Here is a 27,404-nt window from a genome sequence, read left to right as displayed (position 1 = left end):
CTCATGAAACAACCAAATCATAGATTAGGGTATAGCTAGTTGTATCTGAAGAAATTCTCATTTATCCATTTATTTAGGACACTATTGTTTGGTCGGCATTTCGAACATATTATTTGAAGTGGTCCATTATCCATTTTCAGTAGGCAATTGTCTTCAACATCCATCACATAACACCTACAACCATTTGTAAAAAAGAATGACTGCAATATGTATACTTTATTAAAGACCAAGTTTATTTGCCAAATGCTTAAATAGCAGGGACATAACACCCTCCGCTATAAAAAACATCAAAAATGTGTCAAATGATCAGCAGTACAAATCTGTAAAGCCGTTCTCATTTAGTCATTTATACAAAGAAACCAACATGGGGAGAGATAATAACTAAAACGGACAAATACAATAAAAAAACGTTTCCCCTGCAAGCAATGGACTCACGCCTCAGATGGAGCCACTGACAAGACTTGGCCAAATAAATCAAACTACAAATCAAAGTAATTCCGCACAATACAAAAAAGCAATATTTACAAATACCATACAACAGTATGTTGTATCCCCATTGGCAACACCTTTCCCCAAATCCCTTTTCCCGAATCCAGTATGCCACCCTCCATAACATTTCCCACATTCCCTTCACCAAATCATATATAGCCCACCATGCTGGTGTTATTCAGTCAACAATTATGAGATTTAGAAATGGACTAACTCAGTCCCATTTAAAACTGGGACCATTGTTAACCCATTGTACTGTCTTGGAAACAAGTTAAACTTATGACATAACCTGTCCAGTGGGTCGTCTAACGCATATGTCCTTGTGCTGGTAACCAACAGGACCACACATGACTCGGCTTCAATCATTTTGAGAAAAGGGCATTAAAAAAATCTACATCAAGGTGTTTGTGTGGTAATGGGATGAGAAGTGCCTCCTACACCACGCAGGCACATACATCCTTCACAGGTTGTAGTCGGGTTCTGTACCCTTCTCCCCTAAGTGCAAACTCGTTCACTGCCCCACAAGGATTTAAAAGCATGCGACTGGTGTAAGAAACATTTTTAGGAACTCCGTCTAGCCCATTATCTCACCAAGCTAATGTTTTTTAATCCTTGGGGAGTGGAGAAGTACACACATGGAGGAGGGTACATAATCGAAGCCACAGTCAAACACAGGATGCAGACAGCACACACCAATGCAGTCGCTCTCACACAAACACATGAAGGGGCTGAACAGTTGACTGTTGACCACAGGAAGTATGGGACAGGCTTACATTAAGTGCAAAGCTTTTTGGGGATACTTCGACTAAAAGAATATCAGGGTTGGGGTCAATTTTATTTAATTTAAAAGAACTAAATGGATCCATTTCAATCTATCCCTGATTTCAAATGGAACTGACCACAGCCCTCGACATTATTAAAACAAATTCATTAAATCAGCTTTAGATCAAATAGAAGTGTAAAACAGTGGTTCAAGGAAGAAATCAAAACCAATATTAAATTGCACAACATAGTCTGTTTGGAATTAAATCTCATATCTGCAGTCCGGGCAAAAATAACTACTCTGTAAGAGTGGCAAGCAAAAACTCTTAATCGATAAACGATATATTCCTTTGATACCACTAAGAAACATTCATTATTTATTCTGTTCAACAGGCCAGTGGACGAACAAATCTAAACTGAAAAATCAACATGAGAACCAACGAGTCAAAAAGAATTGTCTTGGACTTGCTCCACAAAGACCCTTGAAATTGTCCCCCAAAATAGCTTGGACGCATTTCTATGTAGCATAAATAAATAGACTGTCAGTCACCTTTGAACTTGAACACCTGTCAACACCTGACAGGTAAAAGCCATTTTTCTAAATGCATCCAAATCTAACAAAAACTGTGGATGAATACATCTCCTCTAAATTTCCAGCAACAACAAGAGACATTCATAATGGCTTAATTTTTCCTGAAGATACCACCTCGTTAAGAACCTAATAATTAAAACATACACATTGAGAGCAGGAAGAAAGTTGAGAGGCGCTGAAGAACAAAAGACTAAAGGAAACATTCTCAAGAGTGCAATTATTTGGTCCCCTGCACCCCCCACCCTAAAATAATCCCCCAGACAAATAGGTTCTTTGGCTCTAGGAGGCCTGTTCACAACTCCCCGCTCCCCCCTTTGTAACCGTGGCCTCTAGCATCTGACAGACACTGACAAAGCAGGATGGGGCCAAAATCAACAGTCACCCAAAAAAAAGCTAATAGAAACCTATTAGCCACAGAATATAGAAAGGAAGCCAAATGTCCCCACCTGAACCCAGCGTTGTGTGGGCTGGGCAGGGGAGCAGGTCAAGGCAGGGTTGGAGGAATAACAGATGAAGGACATGATGTGGTGGTGGTAGGGTCTTCACCCTCCTTGTACAGAACACCAATGAAGAAACACAGAAAAGAGAAAGCAAGTGAGAAATGGACATGGTGGGGCAGGGGCTCCCTCTGGTGGTGGGTTGTGAAGAGAGCAGGGCCGGCACAATGGCAGCGCTCCCTGAACTCTTGGCTCAGCGCTGCTCAGTCTCTCTTGGGTCACAACGGACCAGTGTTTCAGTCTGAATCAGAGTCCGACGTCTCCACTGAGCTCGAATCACTGCTGCTACTTCCCTCTGACTTGTTCTCTTTATCCTCCGCCTCCTCATCATCGTCGTCATCATCTTCCTCATTCTGCAAGAGGCGGTGTCGCACAACAAGAACATTAGCCTCATGTCATGTCAGTCAAGGGCACCATTATAATTTCCAACAGCAATGATGAATTTCACACAAGTCTGAAAACTAACGTCGTCATCATCATCATCATCTTCCTCCTCACTGTCCTCTGCACTGGACGAATCGTTATCTGATGAGGCAGCCTCCTTCTCTTCCTCCTCATCATCATCATCATCCTCGTCCTCTGTGTCCTGGGGGGGAAGATTGATTGTCAGAGATGAATGATGTTTGACTTAAGAGCAGAGTAGTAAAAGTAGAGTGGTAATGATAAACTGAACAGAGCTGGGACTTACCGACTTCTTGGTTACCTTGGCCTTAACTTTGGCTGCAGTGCCTCCTGGTTTCACTGGGGTTTTTCTTTTCTGAGGAAGACAACAGGAGATTAAGATTAACACTCAGTTTGTTTACATGTTAATTTGCCAGCAACTACAGGGAGAGTTTGTGATAACTCTCACTCTAAGACATAATAGAATAGCACGGACGACTTACTTGTGAGTTGTACTCCTTGTACACATTTCTTTCTTGTGAGGACAAGCTCTGTGAAAGCAGGGACATTTTAATTTGTCAGGTCATTACAGGCACAGAATTGATAGGATGTTCAATGCACTTAGTCTGTTATATCTGGAGTATTTCTCCTGTCTTGTCCGGTGTCCTGTGTGAATTTAAGTATGCTCTCCCTAATTCTCTTTCTTTCTCTCTCCCTCAGAGGACCTGAGCCCTAGGACCATGCCTCAGGACTACCTGGCATGATGACTCCTTGCTGTCCCCAGGCCACCTGGCCGTGCTGACCTGTTGCGCCCTCGACAACCACTGTGATTACTATTATTTGACCATGCTGGTCTTGGCCATGTTCTGTTATAATCTCCACCCGGCACAGCCAGAAGAGGACTGGCCACCCCTCATAGCCTGGTTCCTCCCTAGGTTTCTTCCTAGGTTCTGGCCTTTCTAGGGAGTTTTTCCTAGCCACTGTGCTTCTACACCTGCATTGCTTGCTGTTTGGGGTTTTAGGCTGGGTTTCTGTACAGCACTTTGATATATCAGCTGATGTAAGAAGGGCTATAAAATACATTTGATTTTGACTTAGTGTCTGCAACAAATCAAAGACGGCGTACCGCCAGCCACCGCTCCAGCTCTACTTTGTACAGCTTCTGTTTCTCCTCAGCGATCTTTTTGTAGCGGTCCTTCTCCTTCTGGGGCTGCCTCTGCCAGCGGCCCCCGATCTCCCCCATGCGCTCCTTCATAGGGAGGTGGTTCAGCTCTCCGTTGGACAACATCTCCTGAGAGAACTTCTGGTAGCCATTCCTGAAAGGTACGTTTACATATCCTACATCAATATAGTTATAGGTGAACACAGTGAAGTAAGTTTATCAAAAACACAGACAGAATCATTCCATCAGAAATACTCACGATGGGGGTTTCTTGGGTTCACCATCAAATTTCATCTTCTTCCCTGATGCAATGATGCTTGCAGGAGAGCGCATCTCACTCAGTTCCCTCTGTCAGCAAAAAGAATGCCAGTAAGTCTCAAAGGGCACTTAAATCTCTGGGGCCTCTGCCTTTCAGACACACTGGATTCCACTTACCTCGTATCGTTTCTGGTCCTCAGCTGCCTTCTTGATCCACATGATCTTCTCCTTCTTCTCCATGGTGTTCCAAGTGGCTTCCATGGCTTTCTGGGCTTTTGGCCGGTCGGTCTGTAAAGCACAGGAGGAATGAGGTAGATAGTGAGGACAGGGGAGAAGGAGGAGTTAACATGCTTTAAAAGGCAGTCCTGATCCAAGGCCATAGTTGTGTCACCCACCTTGAACCTGGCCAGGTAGTCTCCTATGACGCTCTGCTGCCAGATGTCCTGTGCAGTCTTGGGGGTGTCTGGCAGCCGGCTGCGCTCCTCTTGTCCCTTCTTCACAGACTCTGCCTTCAGGACCGTCTCAAGGCGCTTGTACTTCTCCTACAGGGGGAAGTCAACGTCAGTTATTTAGCTAACAATCACAGTTAGAGGCTGAAACCAGAAATCCCCTTTCATCGACACAAGCCGATGCCATATAATTGATGCGGTCATGCATTGTACTGCATTTATTCTATACCATAGATATTTATATACTGCATCTTACTGCTCAGAACCCTCCCTCAGCTGCACTATGGTAGTGTTTATTAAACTGGGGTGTGTACCTTCTTCTTATCTGAGAGCTCGTTCCACATGCGTGCCAGCAGCCTGGTGAGCTCACTGTCAGACAGGTCTGGTCGCTCTTGCTGCAGCTTGGGACGTTTCTCTTCAGAGAAGATGAACATGGCCGAGATGGGCCTTTTGGGCTTCTCTGGGCTAGGCTGCAATTTAAGCGATGGGAGCTTTTTTCAATTCAATACAACTTTATTGATCCCCTCTGAAATAATGCATACTACAGTCAATATCTATTTTGTCTGAGATTGTAATTTTATCAGTCATCTCCATTTCATACTTCCTTATGATTGTTATTGTGTACTATGTGGAGCTGATGAGGTGAGTGATACTGACGCATTGTGGGACTTACCTTTGCTCTGCTCTTCTTTTTGCTGCCCCCGCTGCCCTTCTTAAAGCCAATCATCTTCTGCTCCCCCAGCACACGCTGCTGCTCCTCCTCTGATATACTCTGCAGAGACAGACAGACACTGAGTAAATAACATACATACTGCCTCTGCTCTCATTCACTAGATACAGTTGAAATCGGATGTTTACATACACCTTAGCCAAATACATTTAAACTCAGTTTTTCACAATTCCTGACATTTAATCCTAGTAAAAATTCCCTGTCTAAGGTCAGTTAGGATCAACACTTTATTTTAAGAATGTGAAATGTCAGAGTAATAGGAGAGAATTATTTCTTTCATCACATTCCCAGTGGGTCAGAAGTTCACATACACTCAATTAGAATTTGGTAGCATCACCTTTAAATTGTTTAACTTGGGTCAAATGTTTTGGATAGCTTTCCATAAGCTTCCCACAATAAGTTGGGTGAATTTTGGCCCATTCCTCCTGACAGAGCTGGTGTCACTGAGTCAGGTTTGTAGGCCTCCTTGCTCGCACACGCTTTTTCAGTTCTGCTCACAAATGTTCTATAGGATGGAGGTCAGAGCTTTGGGACTTTGTTGTCCTTAAGCCATTTTGCCACAACTTTGGAAGTATGCTTGGTGTCATTGTCGATTTGGAAGACCCATTTGCAACCAAGCTTTAACTTCCTGACTGATGTCTTGAGATGTTGCTTCAATATATCCACATAATTGTCCATCCTCATGATTCCATCTATTTTGTGAAGTGCACTAGTCCCTCCTGCAGCAAAGCACCCCCACAACATCATGTTGCCACCCCTGTGCTTCACGGTTGGGATGGTGTTCTTGGGCTTGCAAGCCTCCCACTTTTTCCTCCAAACATAACGATGGTCATTATGGCCAAACAGTTCTATTTTTGTTTCATCAGACCAGAGGACATTTCTCCAAAAAGTATGATCTTTGTCCCCATGTGCAGTTGCAAACCGTAGTCTGGCTTTTTTATAGCGGTTTTGGAGCAGTGGCTTCTTCCTTGCTGAGCGGCCTTTCAGGTTATGTCGATATAGGACTCGTTTTACTGTGGATATAGATACATTTGTACCGGTTTCCTCCAGCATCTTCACAAGGTCCTTTGCTGTTCTGGGATTGATTTGCACTTTTCGCACCAAAGTACGTTCATCTCTAGGAGACAGAACGCGTCTCCTTCCTGAGCGGTTTGATGGCTGCGTGGTCCCATGGTGTTAATACTTGCGTACTATTGTTTGTACAGATGAATGTGGTACCTTCAGGCGTTTGGAAATTGCTCCCAAGGACGAACCAGACTTGTGGAGGTCTACACAGTTTGTTTTGATATTTTAACCTGCGTGTCGTGATCACGTTTGGTGTGGGGGGGGCCAAAATTAATTTATGCACGATGGCACACGCGCGCAGCCGGTTTGGGTTCCGTGTAAGTATGTAAACTTCTGACTTCAACTGTATATAGACACACATACATGTAGAAAAACAAACTTACACAAAGAAACCGGTTCATCTCGACTTCGTATTCTTTCTTTCTCTGAAAAACAGAATTGTGAAAACTTGAGCACTTGTAAGACTTCTGACAGCATGTCCAAAAAGTCAACGTTGGAGTGAACAGTCCACCTGCTAGTGAAGTACAGACCTGCTCGCAGCGTTTCTGGTAGCCGTCCTTCTCGTTCTGTTTCAGCAGCTTCCACTGCTGGCTGCACATGACCATGCGCTCTGTACTGGGCACGTCCTTCATACTGGACATCAACTCAGCACAGAACATGGAGTAACCATTCCTAAAACACACACAGAATACACAACACGGTCACAACCCTCGTCACCATGTCCAGTTAACAGTGTGATCACCCAGTGGTGAGATTAAAAGTGTGCTGGTGGGGATTAGTACTCACGGGGGTGGTTTGTCTGGCCTGCCATCAGATTTGTCCTTCAGATGTCTCTCAGCCTTGGTGAGGGTGGACTTGACGATGTCCTCGTTGCTCATGTTGAGCTCTGGGTGAGTCTCAATGAAGCCCTTCATCACCTCCTGTGGAAAACAAACAGGGGTCACGGGTTAAAAATCAATTAACCCTCTTGGAAATACCCAAGTCAGGCAGTAATTTGGCCATCTTCAGAGTCTTGTGCCTCATATTTGAGGATGCTCTCACCTCATATGCTTTGTGCATCTCCAGGGACTTGGCAATCCACTTGAGTCTCTTTTTGTCTGACAGCTGTGTCCACTGCTTCCCAAGACTGTCTTTAATGTCTTTGGTGGTCGCCTAGTAACAGATATTATAGATTCAAGAACATATATGTTGCTTCAGATGGACATAGTTCAACTTCAGCATGTTAGCATTGAGTGTGAACATTTGTGTTTTTGTAGGTGCTAACAAAAGGTCCTGAAAAGCGTAACTCACGTCTGCGTGTGTTTTGAGGAAGGCCTTCTTCTCGTGACTGTACCATAGCTGCTGAGGCGTCCTGGGTTTCTCTGGCACATTAGAACCTTTCTTTGCCATGCTCTCCACCAGGTCGGGATGGTCCTCCCTATAATCACACAGAAACCCAATGACTACTGTGAGAGAGAGAGAGAGAGAGAGAGAGAGACAGCTGCATGTGAGCTCTCACATTTTTCAACATGTTTTTTTACAAAAGGATAGACTTGGGAGTTAGATAAACTTAGATTTTTCGGCAGGGACATATGCAGGATGCTACCCTCCACAGCATGGTCTTCGAACCTAAAACCTAATTTTGACCAGAATTAACCGGAGAGATTACTGCTACCAAGGTTTCCTTTTTCCAAGCTATACGGAGGGTGCTCTAGCAAACAAACAGCAGAGACCTGAGGATACCGTCCAACCTGGAACTGAGTGAGTAGTGTTTGGTCTGATGCTATTTTGAAAGCCAAGAAAAAAAAAAAAGAAACAAAGTGCATAACAATGATATTTTACTTTTTACTTGTGACTCCAAACACCCAGAAAAAGCTACTCTCCTCAATGTTATCCTCACAAATAATCCTGATCGGTATCAGTCCGGTGTTTTCTGACCTTAATGAACACTGTTTTACAGCCTGCGTTTGTAATGGCTGGTCAGTGAAACGACCTGTCCTGATGTGTCATAGACGCTTGCTAAAAAAAATAAAAAAATAAATGAGCAAGTCTTCCTTCATGAACTGGCCTCTAAAATGGTATAGAATCAGCTTTATCCCCTGTTGAAGACACTTGGACCTTCTTTTTTGATATTTTCTGTGGTATTGTTAAACGTGCACACAAAGAAAATTTAAATTAAAAAACAGGTTCAGCCCCTGGTTTGACCGTGATCTTGCAGTTACTACACCTCAAGAATTGCATTAAGTGAAAGGCTCGGCACACGCATACTCAGGCTCTCGTTCAGGCAAATGAGAAATAAGTGCACTCAGGCTATCCGGAAGGCCAAAGTTAGTTACTTTAAGGAGCAGTTCTCTCTCCATGGGTCTAACCCCAAGAAGCTCTGGAAAACAGTTAAAGACATGGAGAATAAACCCTCCTTCTCACAGCTGCCCATGTCCCTTAATGTTGATGATGTGGTTGTTACTGACAAGAAGCACATGGCCGAGCTTCATTAAGTCAGAATTAGAGGTCGACCAATTAATCGTAATGGCCGATTTCAAGTTTTTATAACAATCGGTATTTTTGGCCACCGATTTTTGTGTATTTTTTTTTTTTTTTACACCTTTATTTAACTAGGCAAGTCAGATTAAGAACACATTCTTATTCAATGATGGCCTAGGAATGGGGGTTAACTGCCTTGTTCAGGGGGGGATTCATTTTTGCAACCTTCCGGTTACTAGTCCAACGCTCTAACCACCTGCCTTACATTGCACTCCACGAGGAGCCTGCATGGCAGGCTGACTACCTGTTACGCGAGGGCAGCAAGAAGCTAAGGTAAGTTGCTAGCTAGCATTAAACTTCTTATAAAAAACTACCAATCTAACATAATCACTAGTTAAACTAATAATATCATCAACCGTGTGTAGTTATCTAACGTGTCCTGCGTTGCATATAATCGATGTGGTGCCTGTTAATTTCTCATTGAATCACAGCCTACTTCGACAAATGGGTGTTGATTTAACAAGCGCATTTGCAAAAAAAGCACTGTCGTTGCACCAATGTACCTAACCATAAACATCAATGCCTTTCTTTAAAACCAATACACAAGTATATATTTAAACCTGCATTAACCTAATTTTGCCTTTTGGTAGGCTGTCATTGTAAATAAGAATTTGTTCTTGACTGACTTGCCTAGTTAAATAAAGGTTAAATAAAAATAAACATACTCATCAAGCAAATTAAAACACATTCAACACAATGGAGAAATCCCCCTTCAAATATATATTTACTCCAGTTGCAGATAACCTAAATTTGAACCTTACCTGAACTTTGACATGCTGTGCCCAAACGTTTCTTTGTCTTTCTGGAAGTCTTCTAGATATTTTTTCTGTTGTCAAAAAACAAGTCAGTCGACCATGAGCAACGTCAGCAAATTACTCAGTTCAAATAAATTGTATCTACCAGGGAGGCCATATTTACCCCCCATCCCAAACGTCACTATATCCCTCCCTTTAATTGCTTCTCTTCCTTTCCTTCCCACTCTCTCCCTGCTTCTGACCTTCTTTTTGTCGGGCAGCCCTCTGTACTTCATGGAGAGGATCTTGGTGAGGTCTAGGTTGCTCATCTCAGGGTGCAGCTTGGCATACTTAGCCCTCTTCTCAATGAAGAAGCGGAAATATGGCGTCAGGGGCTTTTTAGGGAAATCTGGATGCTTCTGTTCAGTGAAAAATAAAACAAAAGAACATTCGAAAGAACAATACCAAATACGAGTAAAATTACACACAAAAAGACAGTCAAATCAGTCATCTGATGACAATTTTCTAAGAAAATAACGTGTCACCTGTGAAAGTATCAACTGATAGTGTCTATCATAAAACGTGGATATGCAGCTCACCTTCAGCTTCTTGCCCTTATACGGGTTCTTGATGAAGTCTTGGGCATCGAAAATCAGCTCTGTTAATGTGCGAAATTTACGGATCTGAAACAAAGACACAGAACAACAACATAAAACGCATTGCAGAGGAAAGAAGCAGTATGTACATATTGAACTGACAAGAGTTGGAAATCCACTTTTATTCTCAAATACACAATACCCCAGTCCACAGTATAGCATAATAGACACATGGCGTACCACTTTGGAGACCTCGTTCCACTTCTGTTTGCACATCTCTCCTGTGAATGAGTTGAAGGCCACCTTCTCCCAGTCCAGATGGGACTCCGACGTCTTGTACTTCGCCAGGTCCTTCTGGGGAAGATTGACTTTCATGGCCTCTAGCAGATTCAGAAGGTCGTCCTGCGTCCACACTATAGCCACACAAGGACACACATCAGCTTACCTGTCCTGCAACCATTATCCTGGCTGAAGTGAAAATAAATCATGAATCTCTCTATTTTGCACAATATTCTGAAGGGGATGGAAGGAAAAAGTTCCATGTTGTGACTATATCTCACCTTGATTGACTACTATGATCTCACGTTGATTGACTATGATCTCACCTTGGTCTTTAGTGGACGCATCCATTTCTCCATTCATCTGTACTTTCTTTAACCTGCACATAAACAAAACAGATCCTAATAAAACACTATGCCTTTCTTTTAATGGCTGTGAATAATATACAAGGTGCAGTGAGTCATTATTAATCTTACCAACAATTTTCTCTCACTACTGTGCCAGCAAAAAAAAAAAATCTACACAGGATACATAATAGCCAAGTTACCTATGCATCCACCTAATGCATGCAAATGTGAGAAAGTAACAGAAAACTACTTTGGCCAATGCTATGCCTTGTGATATTAGGAAATATATGTGAAAAAATTATGCTTGGAGGTTAAACACATTTGAAATGGCATAGGTTAGAGGTTAATAAAAATGTAAATCATTCTACTAGTATATTGACTTGCATATTACATTAAGTGTGTAAAATGTGATACTGAAAACAAGATTTATTGGACAGAGATAACTCGACTGCTTTTAATCATTCCAAACAAGCTATTAGGTAAGAAATTCCAGCCTTTTAAAATCCTGGAAATTAAAATCGACCTCGACATGATGGTTATTAATGTTTATTACACCGCCCCTAAACGTTTACGCTACACGGTGAGACAGGCTATAGCTTGTGACGGTTTCACATCTCAAATAACACCGCAGAAGGCTACGACTGGTAATGTTCTCTGTATGTCGATTTGGAAAATATGCTATCTTATTCTACATTAAAGTAGCAACTCGTTTTGCTTTCTGTCGGTCGGTAATGGAGGATTTTCTCGGAGTGGTGGTGGGGAGGTTCCACAGAAGGAGGAAGCGAACGTTTAGAGGCAGCTGTAGGCAACCAGCTGACTATGGACGGGAGATCTGCTTTCGGTCTCCAACGAAGGGGAATGGTGGCCAGGGAACATTACTACCAAATGAACCACTCGACAAAACCACACTAGCAACATTGAGCTGGAATTGAAACCTGCCTCCGCCTTGAATCTCTATCGGCCGACTCTTGTGAGGGGCCAAAGAGGGATACATATTACGCTTTATAATAAATTACATTGTTGGGAATAGTCCTCAGAGACCCGTTTCTATGCTTTAATCGTTTTAGTATCGCAGCAAGCAACCATAACCAAACCGAAAAAGACTCGAAAAAGCAGGACATTCTTGCGCGAGGCGTAACCGATTTGGGATATGTGATGGCGACTCTGCAGTCAGCACCCCGCCTGTTGTTTACCCGTTCTTGGTGATACGGTACGCACGAGCTTGTGTTGGACTGCCAGTGCGTTTAAGGGGGATACAATTATCGCTGGTCTAATGATGCGTTTAAAACAGTGGTTGGACATAGTTAGCTAGTGTCCCAATAAATCAATGCAGTTTAGGGGAAATGTAAAAGTAATATCCTGGTATGATAAGATGGTTTGGGGGGTAGACAAACCCCAACCGAGCCAACGACCGACCGCGCTAGCTAGCTACAACCGCACTACGCTGGTTCAATGCAATGGTTAGCTAGCTGCTAACTCGCTAGCTATATTATGTTAGCAACCATCAGATTTACATTAATTTACAGCAATATGTTAGCCAACACGGTGGCCACCTGCAAAAAGAATTAAAATGACAATAATCTATACATTTTAAGGTTTAAAAAGGTATAGTAACTAGTTAGCTAGCTACTGTAAATGTAAAATATGAAAACCACCACCAGACCAGTCAACTTTTATGGTAGCTAGCTAAAGCTTGGCTAACTTCAGGGGATTCACCATGGATAATGATTTACGTTTTTATTTTGTATATACATTTAGGGTGCAATCAATATAGCAGGGAACGTTAACTAGATAAATGCATTTGTAATTGGTCGTTCAAAATATTACGTATTGGCCTAACGTTACTAGTTTTGCATTAACCCATAGGAAAAAATCCTGTTCCAAACGACTGCGACCCGAACACTGACCTCGTCTCCATGAAAGAGAATCATGTTTAGAAAATCATTCATCTCAGACAGACAAATGCACTGTTGTGTTTCTTGAAAAACAACGATTTAAATGAACAAACTCACCGTGAAACGGTTCTATCCACCCCGACTTTTCTTTCAGCTGTTGTTGAACACGGGGTAAACCAGGTTTTGTAGCCGTGTGGCGAGGATGGGTCATGAAGACTGAGGCACACGAATGAAGAAAAAGGGAAATAAATGGTAACAATCTTCGCTAATCTTCAGAATTGAAATGAGGATAAGTAACTACAATATATCATCATTCACAAGGTTTCAATCCGCGGTTACATTGTATCAAGTTGACACCACACAGAATGAAATATTTGTACATCCGAGATTGCAAATGGTTCACTGGCGCGAGGATGGTTCCAGAGCGGCCATGCTACAGGCAAAGCGCGAGTCAGTTAGGATACCGACCGTGACAAGCTCATATGGCGCACTACATGCTTAGCAAGAAATAGGGTTTAAAGTAAGCCTGGGTGTGCAACTAACCTGCCCCGCACCAGGATCATAGGCAACTATAACAGTACCAAAGACTGGTTTTCGCAGGTTGGCAATGATGGTTGTCAAGCGAGAGAGGGCGAGCCCACACGGTGAGATATTAAACTGAGATCCATGATGGCTAACCAGAGAGGCGGCTGGTTCTGTCAACAACCGCATGGAGGTCTCGGCGCGGAAATAGTCAATTCTTAGCAGAAAATATGATACATTGGTGAATTAAATTCCAAATAGACGGTGATCCATAATCAATGCAAATGTTATAAATGAATACCATATGTATAGCCTATAGTTCGCATTTCTTACCCGTGGTAAAGGAGAGGAAATTCGGGTATGGCGACCTCGGAATGGTCTACCCTACAGTAGTCAGTGTTTTGCTAACACAACGCATTCAAGATGAGGTGTTCTTTTAAAATTACTCAAGGGAGAAAATAAACCATATTGAGCGTAAATTGTTTGTGGAAATAATTTTGATTATATATTTTTTTAGCAGTCGAATTGACGGAGGTGGCTGTGAGCCTTACCTGTCTCAGCGTGAGTAGAGCTCGTTGTGGAACAAGGGTTGGGTTGAATGTTAGCCAGCACTGCGCCGCCGGTCCAGGGCACAGGCGCTCCAGTCCCCGCAGAGATGGGAACTTCCCCCCGCCTCCATCTCACTTGCTTTCTCCTTCCACTCAACGCGTAGCTCTCTCGATCCGACCATTTCTCTTAGCAAAGACATCCGCATTTTCGATCTCTCCCCCGCTACCGAACGCATCACCCACAGCCATACTATTTTTCCACATTTAGCTCTCCGAACCGCCGTTGCCAACCGAGGACAATGAGCGAGTGCAAATCTTTTAGACTACCGATACTTTAGTAAAAGTTATTTGTCCCAGACAGCTGCCTTCCACTAAAGTGGAACTTTAGTCAGCTGTTGTTACATCAAAGTAATTCCACAAATTATAGCATAATGCATTTAACATTTAATAACAATCTGCAGTGTTAAAGCCTACTGAACATTTTGAGAGAAAAAAGTGTCATAAACATATTCATGCCAGCGCTAACTCTGTTGACAGATTGCGAAAACGATACTGGAATTGTATTCCATGGATAGGCCTATACTTTTAGTGGTGCTCCTATTTGCAAAGTCTAGTAGCCTATTTGACGGTTTCATTTTCTCACTCATGTAATTTCTTCCAACTCCACCTTGTCAGTTTGTGGGCGTAATCCAGCCATCCAATCCAGACAGCCAGATCCAATGGAAACAAATGACTTTCCAATGAGCGCACAGCCTCGTTAAACCGTGTTGGAGTGGCGCCCTTCTCAGTGCTCCTGGGGACCAGCACTGTCAGCCCTCCTACCATTGATGAATAAAGTGATGGAATGTCTCAAATAAAAAAATGAAAGGGTTTAAAATGTTTTTAATTGGTTGGGTGAAAATCAAAACTGCAGTTGTACAGTGATTCAAACACACATCCACATACAATAAACCAAATATACAGCTGTCCTTTTACACCTGTCCCTGATCAATGTAAAAATAGTGCAATGGGCCTATAGTCAGATCTTATTGCTGTGATTCATTTGTCATATTTACACATTTCTCTCCCACATAATCATTCTATTGTTACAATTCATTCAGTGATTAATCAATCATTTTCCTATATGTATCCCTCTCACCTTTGCCATCCCGGAAGCATTACATCCTGAAGTAAATATGTATTTAGGTATAAGAACTGAATGAGTGACACCACTGGACACCCAACAATAGAACTAAGATGATTTTAACTCCATACTCACACTTTAGCTTGCAACTAAACAAAACCAAAAGGTCATCTACAAAATACTTTCATTCAATAAGCACACAATGAATCACAATGAAGCATAAAACCAAACTAACAAGGGAGAGTAATGTAACTAGGGTATAAAATAGGCTACAGAACCAAGGCTAAAATAACAGTCCCATAGAAAGCATTTTCGTGTGACTTATAATATTGCATTTATCTATTTATCTGCCTAATAGTGATGGGATTATATTTTTGGCATTATTTGGGTATTTGAGAGATAAATATTAATTGTCATATTAATAGTGTAGAGTATTAGGCTACCTGTCATTAAAAAGGTTTGAAAACCCGAGACCTTCATTTTAGCATGGCACACAAACATACCCAATTGCAATGAGGTTTCAGGACAGTTGGCTAAAAATACATTTTCCTTAAGAATATTTTTTGATGGCACATACTAATAAATGTGTTAGACACCAGTCCCTATTAAAGCATTGTTTGAGTTCACTGGATCCTCGCAGCGAGTTGAGAAGTGAAAGATCGTGTCCAGGTGTTCATGGCAACGGGGACTCGTTGTACATATCCTCTCCTGGCTCCTCTTCGAACTTCACCTTGCCGTCAGAGGCATCCAGCTACAACAGATCACACAGTCTCATTAGAGAAACACACAGTTTAGTTGAGTCACACTGATTTATTAGAGGCAGAATGTATTCTAAACCTCCTGAAATGATTTGAAATATAGCATTTCCAATAGAAATAATACTGAACCCAATATGTAGAAAATGAATAGCTATACTGACATTCTATTGATCAACAGCTGAATAGGTATTTTGAAAATGTTCTCTGCAGATTCCATCAGGTCCATACTGTTCTCATTTGTATGTGATTTAGCTAAATCTTCTGACCACTCATCGGCATGACAACATAAGGTACTAACCTGGGACCAGGCTCCTACCCAAAACATATGTATGTGTTGTGATTGTAGTTAACCACATTAAAACATTTGTGTGCCACTTACACATTTCATTTCCTTGTCAGTGAAGAGTGTTCCAGTGATGGCCATGCGCAGGGGGATGGTGAGGATGAGGACAAAGGGCAGAGCCAGGGAGAAGGCACTCATCTTCACCATCCAGAGAGCTCCCAAACACACCATCTGGATTAGAGTGAACAAGTGCATCTTCATAGTAGTTACCTGCAGTAAGGAGATGAGAGAAGGAGGGTTATTAAGACGGGCAACACATTGGATATATACTTATGTTTACCAGGGGCATAACCTTCACTGGGGACGGGCACATTCTGAAATAGCATTTTTGTCCCCCCCAGTTTTATCTTTGGAATGTGATACAAAACAAGGCAATGGTGTGCTTTAGGACCATGTGGACGCCTCCGAGTGGTCGGGTAGGCTGTTTGGAGTGTTTATCCGATTGCATAAAAATAAAATACAAAATGATGTCGCCCCCACTTCTAAAACCAAAGTTTCGCCCCTGATATTTACTGTGGTGTAAAACTTGTAAGTGCAAAGGAAATGTATGATTTTTCAGATAATTACGTTGTGATTGACACAGTGTGTTATTGTGTAGGAATTGTCTGGTATGTTTCATAAATTAAATAATGATATAAAATTATGAAACAGAAAGGAGGACAATTGGGGCGTGGAGGGAGGCAGCATACCCTTTGTGCGTAGGCGTCAGCAGGATAGTATTTCCTGGGTACAATAAGCAGAAGCATTCGGTCCCACATCTGGATCCCACTGAGTGAGGTTATACCCATGTAGAGGAAGATTCCAAACAGAGCCGTCATGGGAATCATCTTCAGGATAGGCTCCAAGAGAATAGACACACCTGGGAATAGCAGGAACAACAAACATTTCTCAGACATTATTAGGAGCTCAACAAAGGACTGTGCTGACCTTTTCTTTAGACACCCAGTGTTCTGTCTGTTCGTCGGGATCGACTGCATCAGCTAAATCTCAGTAACCTATATGGTAGCACTTACCGACCATGGCAGCCACAAGCATGCCGCTGATCCTTTGCTCTAGCACCTTCTCGATCTCAGGCTTGGGTCCCTTGCTCATGACAGTGAGGGCGTTGGCATGGGTGACAGAACGCACGGTGGCGGCACTCAGCCAGGGCACCCCAAACAGGGAGGCGATGCCACCCATGGTGACCAGGATGAGCAGGTCCAGATGGAAACCAGAGCCCTTCACCATCTTCCTCTCTGGTTTGCTCACAATCAGCCTAGAAAGGTCAGAGGTCAAACAATGAGAGGAGGCTTGGCGGTTGTGGAGGGACTATGGACATGAAGACGATTTTACTAACGTAGTGATCTGGGACTCGAGGAAGATGAGGATGAAGACCAGCAGGGCTGGCACACAACACGCCCCCATCATCCAGGCGGGGAAAGGCTTCTTCTCTCCCAGGGGGTTGATGAACCAGCCTCTGGCATCGGGGTTGGACACCATAAGACCCTTGGGCACCACAAGTTTCTGCCAGGGGACACACAAAATACATACAGTGAGGGAAAAAAGTATATGATCCCCTGCTGATTTTGTACGTTTGCCCACCGACAAAGAAATTATCAGTCTATAATTTTAATGGTAGGTTTATTTGAACAGTGAGAGACAGAATAACAACAAAAAATCCAGAAAAACGAATGTCAAAAATGTTATAAATTGATTTGCATTTTAATGAGGGAAATAAGTATTTGACCCCCTCTCAATCAGAAAGATTTCTGGCTCCCAGGTGTCTTTTATACAGGTAACGAGCTGAGATTAGGAGCACACTCTTAAAGGGAGTGCTCCTAATCTCAGTTTGTTACCTGTATAAAAGACACCTGTCCACAGAAGCAATCAATCAATCAGATTCCAAACTCTCCACCATGGCCAAGACCAAAGAGCTCTCCAGGGATGTCAGGGACAAGATTGTAGACCTACACAAGGCTGGAATAGGCTACAAAACCATCGCCAAGCAGCTTGGTGAGAAGGTGACAACAGTTGGTGCAATTATTCGCAAATGGAAGAAACACAAAAGAACTGTCAATCTCCCTCGGCCTGGGGCTGCATGCAAGATCTTACCTCGTGGAGTTGCAATGATCATGAGAACGGTGAGGAATCAGTCCAGAACTACACGGGAAGATCTTGTCAATGATCTCAAGGCAGCTGGGATCATAGTCACCAAGAAAACAATTGGTAACACACTACGCCGTGAAGGACTGAAATCCTGCAGCGCCCGCAAGGTCCCCCTGCTCAAGAAAGCACATATACATGCCCGTCTGAAGTTTGCCAATGAACATTTGAATGATTCAGAGGACAACTGGGTGAAAGTGTTGTGGTCAGATGAGACCAAAATGGAGCTCTTTGGCATCAACTCAACTCGCCGTGTTTGGAGGAAGAGGAATGCTGCCTATGACCCTAAGAACATCATCTCCACCGTCAAACATGGAGGTGGAAACATTATGCTTTGGGAGTGTTTTTCTGCTAAGGGGACAGGACAACTTCACCGCATCAAAGGGACGATGGACGGGGCCATGTACCATCAAATCTTGGGTGAGAACCTCCTTCCCTCAGCCAAGGCATTGAAAATGGGTCGTGGATGGGTATTCCAGCATGACAATGACCCAAAACACACGGCCAAGGCAACAAAGGAGTGGCTCAAGAAGAAGCACATTAAGGTCCTGGAGTGGCCTAGCCAGTCTCCAGACCTTAATCCCATAGAAAATCTGTGGAGGGAGCTGAAGGTTCGAGTTGCCAAACTTCAGCCTCGAAACCTTAATGACTTGGAGAAGATCTGCAGAGAGGAGTGGGACAAAATCCCTCCTGAGCTGTGTGCAAACCTGGTGGCCAACTACAAGAAACGTCTGACCTCTGTGATTGCCAACAAGGGTTTTGCCACCAAGTACTAAGTCATGTTTTGCAGAGGGGTCAAATACTTATTTCCCTCAATAAAATGCAAATCATTTTATAACATTTTTGACATGCATTTTTCTGGATTCTTTTGTTGTTATTCTGTCTCTCACTGTTCAAATAAACCTACCATTAAAATTATAGAATGATCATTTCTTTGTCAGTGGGCAAACGTACAAAATCAGCAGGGGATCAAATATTTTTTTCCCTCACTGTATGCTGCATTTAATCTATTACTAGATATCCCTTCTTAAATGAAACAGTTTAAGGATAGAGTAATATGTTATACACCGAGATCACCTTTTAGTCAAGGCAACACAAACCTATAAATCACTAACCTGAGTGTAGGCATCCTCAATGGTGATATCCACAGCGATCATGAAGAAAATGGCAATGGGAACACCAAAATCTCCAATCATCCGACGAATCTGGTGATAGGGAAAGCATATGAAGTGAAGGCTATCACACACAGAACACAGAGGGGTCTCTCCAGCCCTAAAATACCCTATCCTGATTCATCTCTCTTCAATACTGTCCAGCAGTAACATACTGTGTAAGCACCAGGTTGTTAAAAGTTCGCTTTGCTCACAGACAGACAGTAGTCATCACTGTTGAAAACAGCTGTAGCTCTTACCGGTCCAGGGAGGAAGTGGCCATTTTTGAACTGACGGAGGAAGTATGCGATGAAGAAACACCCGAACATAAGACACATGGAAAGCAGGGCGGTGTTGGGGTAGGCCCTCTCATGTAGGAACTCTTCCACTGTAATGTTGCCATCATCATGATGCTTTACTTGCTCCTTGACCACCAGGTGGAAAGGGTTGTCCAGGGTGTCGTTCAAGTGCTCATAGTTCAGAACCAGAGGGTGAGCTTTGAAGATCTGAATAACAAGAGAAGAAAAGTAGGTATGTAGATGAATTAGCAGCAGAGGACAGGAGGGGTGTGAAGGAAAGGAGAAAAACAGGTTTTATTTTTGTATTTACAGTTGAGGTATAAAAAAGTGCTTAGGATGATGGATGGATGTAAATGTTGGGATGGATGTGAGGAGATGAGGTGGAGTGATGTGTGGTACCTTGCCGAGCTTGCTGAAGGTCTCGTAGATGAAGATGAGGGAGATGAGGATGGAGAAGATCTCCTGCGTGAAGCGGGAGATGAATTTGACCAGGAAGCTGCCCTCCACGGCCACGATAACCACCACGATGATCACCAGCCACAGGCCTACCCAGATACGGCCCACAATGTACTCAATCTCCTGGGACTTGCAGAACTAGACAATGGGATTTATAAAAATAAGTTGTTTATGTTAATGATGTACTTGCATTGTAACTTTGAAATTCATAGTTATCATAATGGCCAATGCAAATCATGTTTAATATGATTGACATCCTGAGGACATGAAGCAGTGATGGCTCAGCATACTGTCATCAGGGGTCAGAGCTAGGGCTCACTGAGCTGTAATGTGAAAGTTCTATGATACATACCGCAAAGAAGGCCTCCTCAAACACCAGCAGTGGTCCAGAGAAGCCGATGACCAGTGTAGGCTGGGCTGCGATGAAGGCGAAGATGATGCCCTGGACGCAGGTGGAGATCATCAGCTCAGACACGCCCATCATGTGCTCCGTCTTATCGGCTGGAGGCAGAGGTCAGGGGGATGTTGTTATGCAGGCCTACCCACAAATCCTATATAGAGTCAGTCAGTGCTCCTGTCCTCTATGATACTAGGTGGGTCCCTCCTTCAGACATGAACTCACCCAGCAGGCCTCCGAAGGTGATGGCAGGGGACAGGGCAGCGAAGTAGATGAAGATGACAGCAGCCAGAACCTGGGGGTTGAGGGCGTCTGTGAAGTCACTGATGTAATGGCGGTACCGCCGCTTCATGTCCTTTATCATCCCGCCGAAGGGAATGCCTGTCCGGGCCAGCGGGTCTTCTCTTGGCTCCTCATCGGCCTCATCAGCTGGATACAAAAACAAAACAAATAATGACTCAAAATGAGTACAGACAGAGCAAGTGTTTTGGATGTGTTTAGACTAGAATCTCCAGAATCTCTGCATTTTCTAAACATCAATTTTATTTGGAAAATCATATTAGAAGGAAATGTAGGCCAAAGTAAACAATCCCTAATTTGGAAATTTAATTAACAAGTTATATGTAGATTTAGATTAGTTGTAACTACAGGGTTAGTCTGTGTGACTGACCTTTGGCCCCGCCACCAAATATGATTCGGGTGTCAGAGGGGCGGAGTCTGTCCTTCAGCATCTTCTTCTGGAAGTCAATGATTGGCTGGAGCATGCCCTTGTCCTGGATCTCAGTGGGTGGGATGACGATGCTGCAGTCCATGAAATCAGCGATGGCATTGGTCAATTCCTTGTTAGTCTGGGCTAGGTAAGCCTCCAGACTAAAGACCTGTAGGACCAGAGACGTGGGGAGAGCATGGTTAGCTATTGTAAAACACTGAAAAGATTTATCTAGATACTATGAAGCATCTCCTCATTCTTCCCCTCCCCCCTTGTGCTCCTTGGCCTTAATAAGTCCCATCCCTCTTTCCACTCCTATTTTCTCACCCAGTCAGCCATAAGGGCAGCCATGGCACGGCCACTCTCATGGTAATCCACTCCTCCCTGGCTGGGGCCCACCAGCACAAAGACGAAGCGCACCGGCACAGGGGCCTCCAGGGCCCCCTCTATCACCACAGAGTCCCCCAGCCTGACGAAGGCCACGACAGGCTTCTCCAGGGAGTCCATCACCCCTGGAACAAACACACACATATAGAGCTTAGATTACAGTCTCCATATTCTTTAGAATAAATGGTTGAATAGGCAAATCAGGCAGAGTATCCAGTTGGGCTCCCGAGTGGCGCAGCGGTCTAAGGCACTGCATCTCAATACTAGAGGCGTCACTACAGACACCCTGGTTCGATTCTAGGCGGTATCACAACCGGCCGTGATTGGGAGTCCCATAGGGCGGCGCACAATTGGCCCAGCGTTGTCCAGGTTTGGCCAGTGTAGGCCGCCATTGTAAATAAGAATTTGTTCTTAACTGACTTGCCTAGTAAAATAAATGTAAAAAGTTGGTGGTGAGTTATATTTCACTTTTCACACACGATTTACCTGAGAGGACAATGGAGGCTTCCACGCTATCAGTTGTATCTCTCTGAAAAGCAAAGGGAGGAAGGTCAGTTAGTGAGATATTGGGAGAGAAAGATAGATTTATCAAAGAAAGAGGAAGAGAGGTTAAATGAAGTCATGAAGTGCTAGAATGATATTTGGATTTAGCGGTGGGATATAGATCCTAAGCCTAGTGTTACCTGCTTGGTGACAGAGAAGGTCTGCATCTCGATGTCTCCTCCCAGGGGTTGAGCTCCAGCTCCCTCAGACTGACTGCGTCTCTGCAGTAGAGCCCTCAGCAGGCCATCTCTATCAGTGGCACGGATCTCACCCTTGCTCCGCAATTCATCCACCACCTTCTCAGCCACAGCAGACAGACTGCTGGCCTGCAGGTCCAGAATGATCGCACCTGAACACAAACAGACAGAGTTTTGGGATAGGTCAAACATGGCCTGTTGCTGCCTGCCATCTATTGTTGGAAATACGGTTTCATATGGTGGCTCTGAGAAAAGATTAATTTGCTAATAACCTCATGAAATTATCCAGATTATGTCAAGAAATTATTATAGATTGAGTGATAAACACAGTGAATTTGTTCCAGATAGTCACCTGTGCTCATGATCTTGCGAAGCTGGATCAGACTCTTGAAGGTGAGGTAGGAGACGTGGGAGGGGCCCCACTTGCCCGTTGCTGGGTTCAAATTCTCCTCATAGCCCACCCAGCGGCCAGTCTCCTGCCAGCTGCTGCCCATGAGCTCATTCAGCTCCACATAGGCCTGAGACACACACACACACAACATCATGCTCAGGTTCAAAATGGCAACTTCCTTGTCAATATACTAGGTATCCGTTTATTTGAAGCTATACCCCAAATGGGGCTTACCTGAGCATCCCCTCTGGTGTTGGCGTTGGTGTTCAGGTTCAGATAGGCTGAAATACAGAGAGGTAGTGTTCAGTCCTACCACTCCATTGGAGGTGTACTTGTGTAGGAGAGACATACAGAGGGGAGTAGAGAGAATGTGTTGATGGGCGTTTAGTGCTCACCCTCTGGGTCGGTGTGAATGACGATGCTCTGGATGGCCTGGTCGCTGTCCTCTTCCTGCCTGCTCTGCTCCAGGTCATAGTTGCCACTGTGGCCCGGTGGGGTCCTGGGGAGGGAGGGGGAGGGGGGAGAACCAGGTTAGTGAGGGGGGGGGTACGGGACGCAGGTGTTCTGCTCCTCAGCACCTGTCCATGTCTCACCAGATCTTACAGACAACAGGCCAGGTTGTGCTCCTTTCTTTCATGAAGTACCTGCAGCTCCTGGTGTTTGGCGTTCTGGCCAAAAGGGGGCAGCAAAAGCCTGTATGATGTCTGTATATTCTGTAGCCTCAGAACCATTCGCTGGCTGTGTTACCAGAGATTGGTGACTTCAGTGAGAGACTTGGGCAAGCTCTGCATTATCAGTCCTGCCTTCTCAGATAAGGATGTCATGCTGGTTTAGACCAGTGGGGGGTGGTGTTGTATAATCATTTACAGTAGCCCTACTTCTGATCACTCTCACTGACAATCTAGACAACCACTTGATGTAGCTGCATTCACAATATCTTGTTTTAGACTCTTTCACCCATTCATTTAATTCCTTCAAATATTGTTCAGGTTGGACTTCTTGTATAAGAAAATGCTAATTAGACTTAAAAAATGAACTTTTAAGAGGGGAGAGCACTCACGGTCTGATCGGAGATGGGAAAGCAGAGTCACTCTCCTCCTCATAGGACATGACATCCTGGATGGAATCAGAGAAAGAAAGATGGGGGGGGGGGATAATGGTCAAAGTAAAATATGTAAATAAAATGCTACAAATACTTTGAATTGACAATTCATATTTCCCCATCCCATTTACTGCATTAATGCAATAAAATGTGTTTTATCCACCTCTCCAAAAGACAGATCGTTCTCCATTGGAGTGTGTCAGTGCTTGCTTCGTCTGTCCTTAAACTTTCAGCAACGTTTGTGCATACCCTGTAATGTGAATGCACATTGACATAAATTAATAACCACAAACACACTAGAATTAGACACATGAAATACAGACATGCATTTGACCTTTATTTTACCATTGAAATGAACAATCTCTTACAAGAGAGACCTGGCCAAAAAAAGCAAAACACTACATTTAAAAAAAATAAATGTACACATTGAGCAACAACATGGTTTAGGGAAGTGTCGTGCAACTATGGGTCAAAACACTGACAGCCCCTCACTTCATTTTATATCATAGTGTTTACCCTTGCTTTAAACAAATTTAAATGTAGGAGCTCTTGTAATTTCCAGGACTACTTGAAGCTTGTTCCAAATGGAAGGGGCCTGATTCAGATGACCATCCTACCCATACTAGATTACAGAGACATAATTTATAGATTGGCAGGTAAGGGTGCTCTCGAGCGGCTAGATGTTCTTTACCATTCGGCCATCAGATTTGCCACCAATGCTCCTTATAGGACACGTCACTGCACTGCACACACTGCACATACTCCTCTGTAAACTGGTCATCTCTGTATCCCCGTCGCAAGACCCACTGGTTGATGCTTATTTATAAAACCCTCTGAGGCCTCACTCCCCCCTATCTGAGATATCTACAGCAGCCCTCATCCTCCACATACAACACCCGTTCTGCCAGTCACATTCTGTTATAGGTCCCCAAAGCACACACATCCCTGGGTCGCTCCTCTTTTCAGTTCGCTGCAGCTAGCGGCTGGAACGAGCTGCAACAAAACACTCAAACTGGACAGTTTTATCTCAATCTCTTTATTCAAAGACTCAATCATGGACACTCTTACTGACAGTTGTGGCTGCTTTGTGTGATGTATTGTTGTCTCTACCTTCTTGACCTTTGTGCTGTTGACTTTTCCCAATAATGTTTCTACCATGTTTTTGTGCTGCTACCATGTTGTGTTGCTACCATGTTGTTTTCATGTTATGTTGCTACCATGCTGTGTTGTCATGTTTTGCTGCCTTGTTATGTTGTTGTCTTAGGTCTCTCTTTATGTAGTGTTGTGTGTTTTCTCTTTATGTTGTGTGTTTTCTCTTTATGTAGTGTTGTGTCTCTGTTGTTGTGATGTGTGTTTTGTCCTATATTTATATTGTATTTTTTTTTCTTATCCCAGGCCCCCGGGATAAGAAAATAATAAATAATAAATAAAGGTTAAATAAAAAAAATATTTAAAAAACAATGAACTTTTTTCCTCTAGCTCTGTACGGGCCTTAGGCACAGTCAACAATGCACATGTGAGCGCAGGCAATAGTTGTCACTTTTCTGCTGGACAACGTAGGTACACAGGTGAAAAGGGAGCTGTCTCAGTATGGCCTTATAAATATAAACGTATCAATGACTTAGTCTCCGAAGAGCTAAGGGGATTCCCTCTAATGTCACAATCAATGGTTAAACAGTGACATTGATTAAGACCTTGCTCTAGTCTAGACCTCTCAGCTCTATCGTGACCATTTTGTGGGAAGGATGGGGTTTATGGCCCTGGGCCTGAAGAATAATTCTGGGAATACCTGAGACTCAACTGCCCCTGCATCAGTTCTATAACTGGGGTAATCTGGGGTAAACTCCAATTTTGGTAATCTGGAGTAAACTCTAATTGGGGTAATCTGGGGTAACCTCTAATTGGGGTAATCTGGGGTAAACTCTGACTGGGTAAATCTGGGGTAAACTCTGACTGGGGTAATCTGGGGTAAACTCTAACTGGGATAATCTGGGGTAAACTTTATCTGGGGTAATCTGGTGCCAACTCTAAATGGACTGTTTTTGTCATGTTTTCATGGGCTACTCAAACACACAGTGAACCCAAATTGGTCACAATGTGTCACAGGCCCAACCAACAGGGCATATGAACCTCTACACAAGTAAGCCTTATAAACACACTTATGACACATTTTGAGGCCCATTTAATCAAGATACCACCAGCTCATGTCACAGCCCCTATGAGCCGTGCTCCTAACCATGAGTCAGCCGTTGAGACAGTGTGGCCCTTGCAGTGGTTTGAGTAGGAGACTGACAGAGTCTTATCTCTGGGTTACGCCCTCCTCAGGACAGACAGACACCCTAGTGCTCTAGTCATCCATTACAGTAACTTACAATATTACAACTCATACTGTAACAACTATTTTGTACAGTAACTTGTAATTTAACAGATCTACTCTACTCCAAAAACAGTAAAGAAAAAAAAAGGCTGGTGGTAACTCGTGGTACAATGACAGGCAATACAAATCTTTAAGTGTACAGTGAGAAGTAGAATATTTTAATGTGTATTAACTTAAAATTGTGTCTTCATATATCTGGTTACACAATAAATATGTAGTGCTCCAAATACACATAAAACAATGCTGATTAGAAATACTATGCAAATGTGAATAACATTGGAACAACAGAGGCTGATGGACAGATAAGAAGATACTGTTCACTACCGCCATAGTCTCTCAAACCTTGTGACCCTGAGCTTTTTAAACCTCCGTTGACCACTAAATTAAGGTGAGCGGGAAAACGTAAAAAAGCCAACTTTCTTCACATATACCATCACTAATTAAACTGATGAAGAGAAGTGTGATGTTAGCTGTTATTTGAAACATCACGGGCCACAACCAAACACTACAGAGCTTAAATTGTACTATACAACTCACACATAATGCTGGTTAGATTTTACAGTCATTTTTGTACCAATTACAAACAAGAAAAAAACACCTGGGTCATTGTAAGGTTAGTTAGCAACAGACTAATTGAGAGACTTGGGTTGTAGAAAGACAAACTCCAACTTGCAGCTATGTCATTCTAAAAATGTATTCTCACTGATAGGCATATATGATACAATTGTAGTATAAACCTCAGATATATGGAAATTTAGATAAAGTTTGTCTGTCGCATGTTTCATTCAAATCCCCACCTTTTCTCACCTGTACTCCACTCAATATCACTGACCCCCAAGCCCCCTCAATGACAGACCCCAGTAAAGGACCCCCGGCCTGGGAGGCCACACCCTTACCTGCACCAAGGTGATCCAGCCTAGTCTGTGGCAGTAGAAATAGGTTGATCGTCACGATGCTAACGTAAACGTACCCAATGATAGAGTGACCTGGGGCTGATGGAGAGGCACAGAGAGAGAAAGAGAGAAAATGGAGGGAACACCCATTTGAAAGTACGCCGGGGCAAGAAACGCTGTACTACGTTCAGCACCAAAGGGGATAGAGAGATAAGGCCTGTGTGACAGACTAACAGCCCTATCGATGTGGCCCACCTTGGGCCAGGGATATCCCAACCCTCCTCTCTCCCCTCCGCCCTCTCTGTTTGGA

General features: G+C 43.5%; 2 protein-coding genes and 1 long non-coding RNA gene across 4 annotated transcripts; 1 reads left to right on the top strand and 2 right to left on the bottom strand.

Annotated features, from left to right (window-relative positions):
* Window positions 1-212: 212 nt before the first annotated feature.
* On the bottom strand, window positions 213-13,366 carry LOC115203970 (nucleolar transcription factor 1). 2 transcript variants are annotated; one of them, XM_029769109.1, is made up of 22 exons: window positions 13,300-13,366; window positions 12,874-12,972; window positions 10,796-10,893; window positions 10,476-10,648; window positions 10,239-10,322; window positions 9,903-10,058; window positions 9,667-9,731; window positions 7,676-7,802; window positions 7,427-7,537; window positions 7,172-7,305; window positions 6,916-7,057; window positions 6,769-6,810; window positions 5,264-5,362; window positions 4,905-5,060; window positions 4,537-4,683; window positions 4,319-4,429; window positions 4,143-4,231; window positions 3,848-4,037; window positions 3,225-3,272; window positions 3,029-3,097; window positions 2,807-2,926; window positions 213-2,693 (listed from the first exon to the last, which is right to left on the bottom strand). In XM_029769109.1, exons 1-22 carry the CDS (start codon window positions 13,317-13,319, stop codon window positions 2,577-2,579), a joined length of 2,397 nt encoding a protein of 798 aa, XP_029624969.1. In that variant the 5' UTR covers window positions 13,320-13,366; the 3' UTR covers window positions 213-2,576. The 2 variants fall into 2 exon arrangements, with proteins under 2 accessions (XP_029624969.1, XP_029624976.1); XM_029769116.1 differs by having other exon boundaries at window positions 10,841-10,893; window positions 13,300-13,365.
* LOC115203999 (uncharacterized) lies at window positions 12,875-14,698 on the top strand. Its single transcript, XR_003880291.1, has 2 exons — window positions 12,875-13,008; window positions 14,502-14,698. It is a non-coding gene; the product is annotated as an uncharacterized LOC115203999 (long non-coding RNA).
* LOC115203964 (band 3 anion exchange protein-like) lies at window positions 14,694-27,267 on the bottom strand. Its single transcript, XM_029769096.1, has 20 exons — window positions 27,098-27,267; window positions 23,988-24,074; window positions 23,783-23,838; window positions 23,118-23,221; window positions 22,957-23,003; window positions 22,684-22,849; window positions 22,275-22,483; window positions 22,078-22,120; window positions 21,532-21,716; window positions 21,166-21,373; window positions 20,721-20,924; window positions 20,451-20,599; window positions 20,042-20,236; window positions 19,604-19,849; window positions 19,308-19,397; window positions 17,387-17,553; window positions 17,064-17,305; window positions 16,740-16,909; window positions 16,087-16,260; window positions 14,694-15,700 (listed from the first exon to the last, which is right to left on the bottom strand). The coding sequence occupies exons 2-20, from the start codon at window positions 24,012-24,014 to the stop codon at window positions 15,623-15,625; spliced, it is 2,760 nt and encodes a 919-aa protein (XP_029624956.1). The 5' UTR covers window positions 24,015-24,074; window positions 27,098-27,267; the 3' UTR covers window positions 14,694-15,622.
* Between the last annotated feature and the right edge of the window lie 137 nt (window positions 27,268-27,404).

This window comes from Salmo trutta, chromosome 1 (genome assembly GCF_901001165.1).
Source record: "Salmo trutta chromosome 1, fSalTru1.1, whole genome shotgun sequence".
Taxonomy (NCBI): Eukaryota; Metazoa; Chordata; class Actinopteri; order Salmoniformes; family Salmonidae; genus Salmo; species Salmo trutta.
This window is presented reverse-complemented; position numbering and strand designations above follow the sequence as displayed.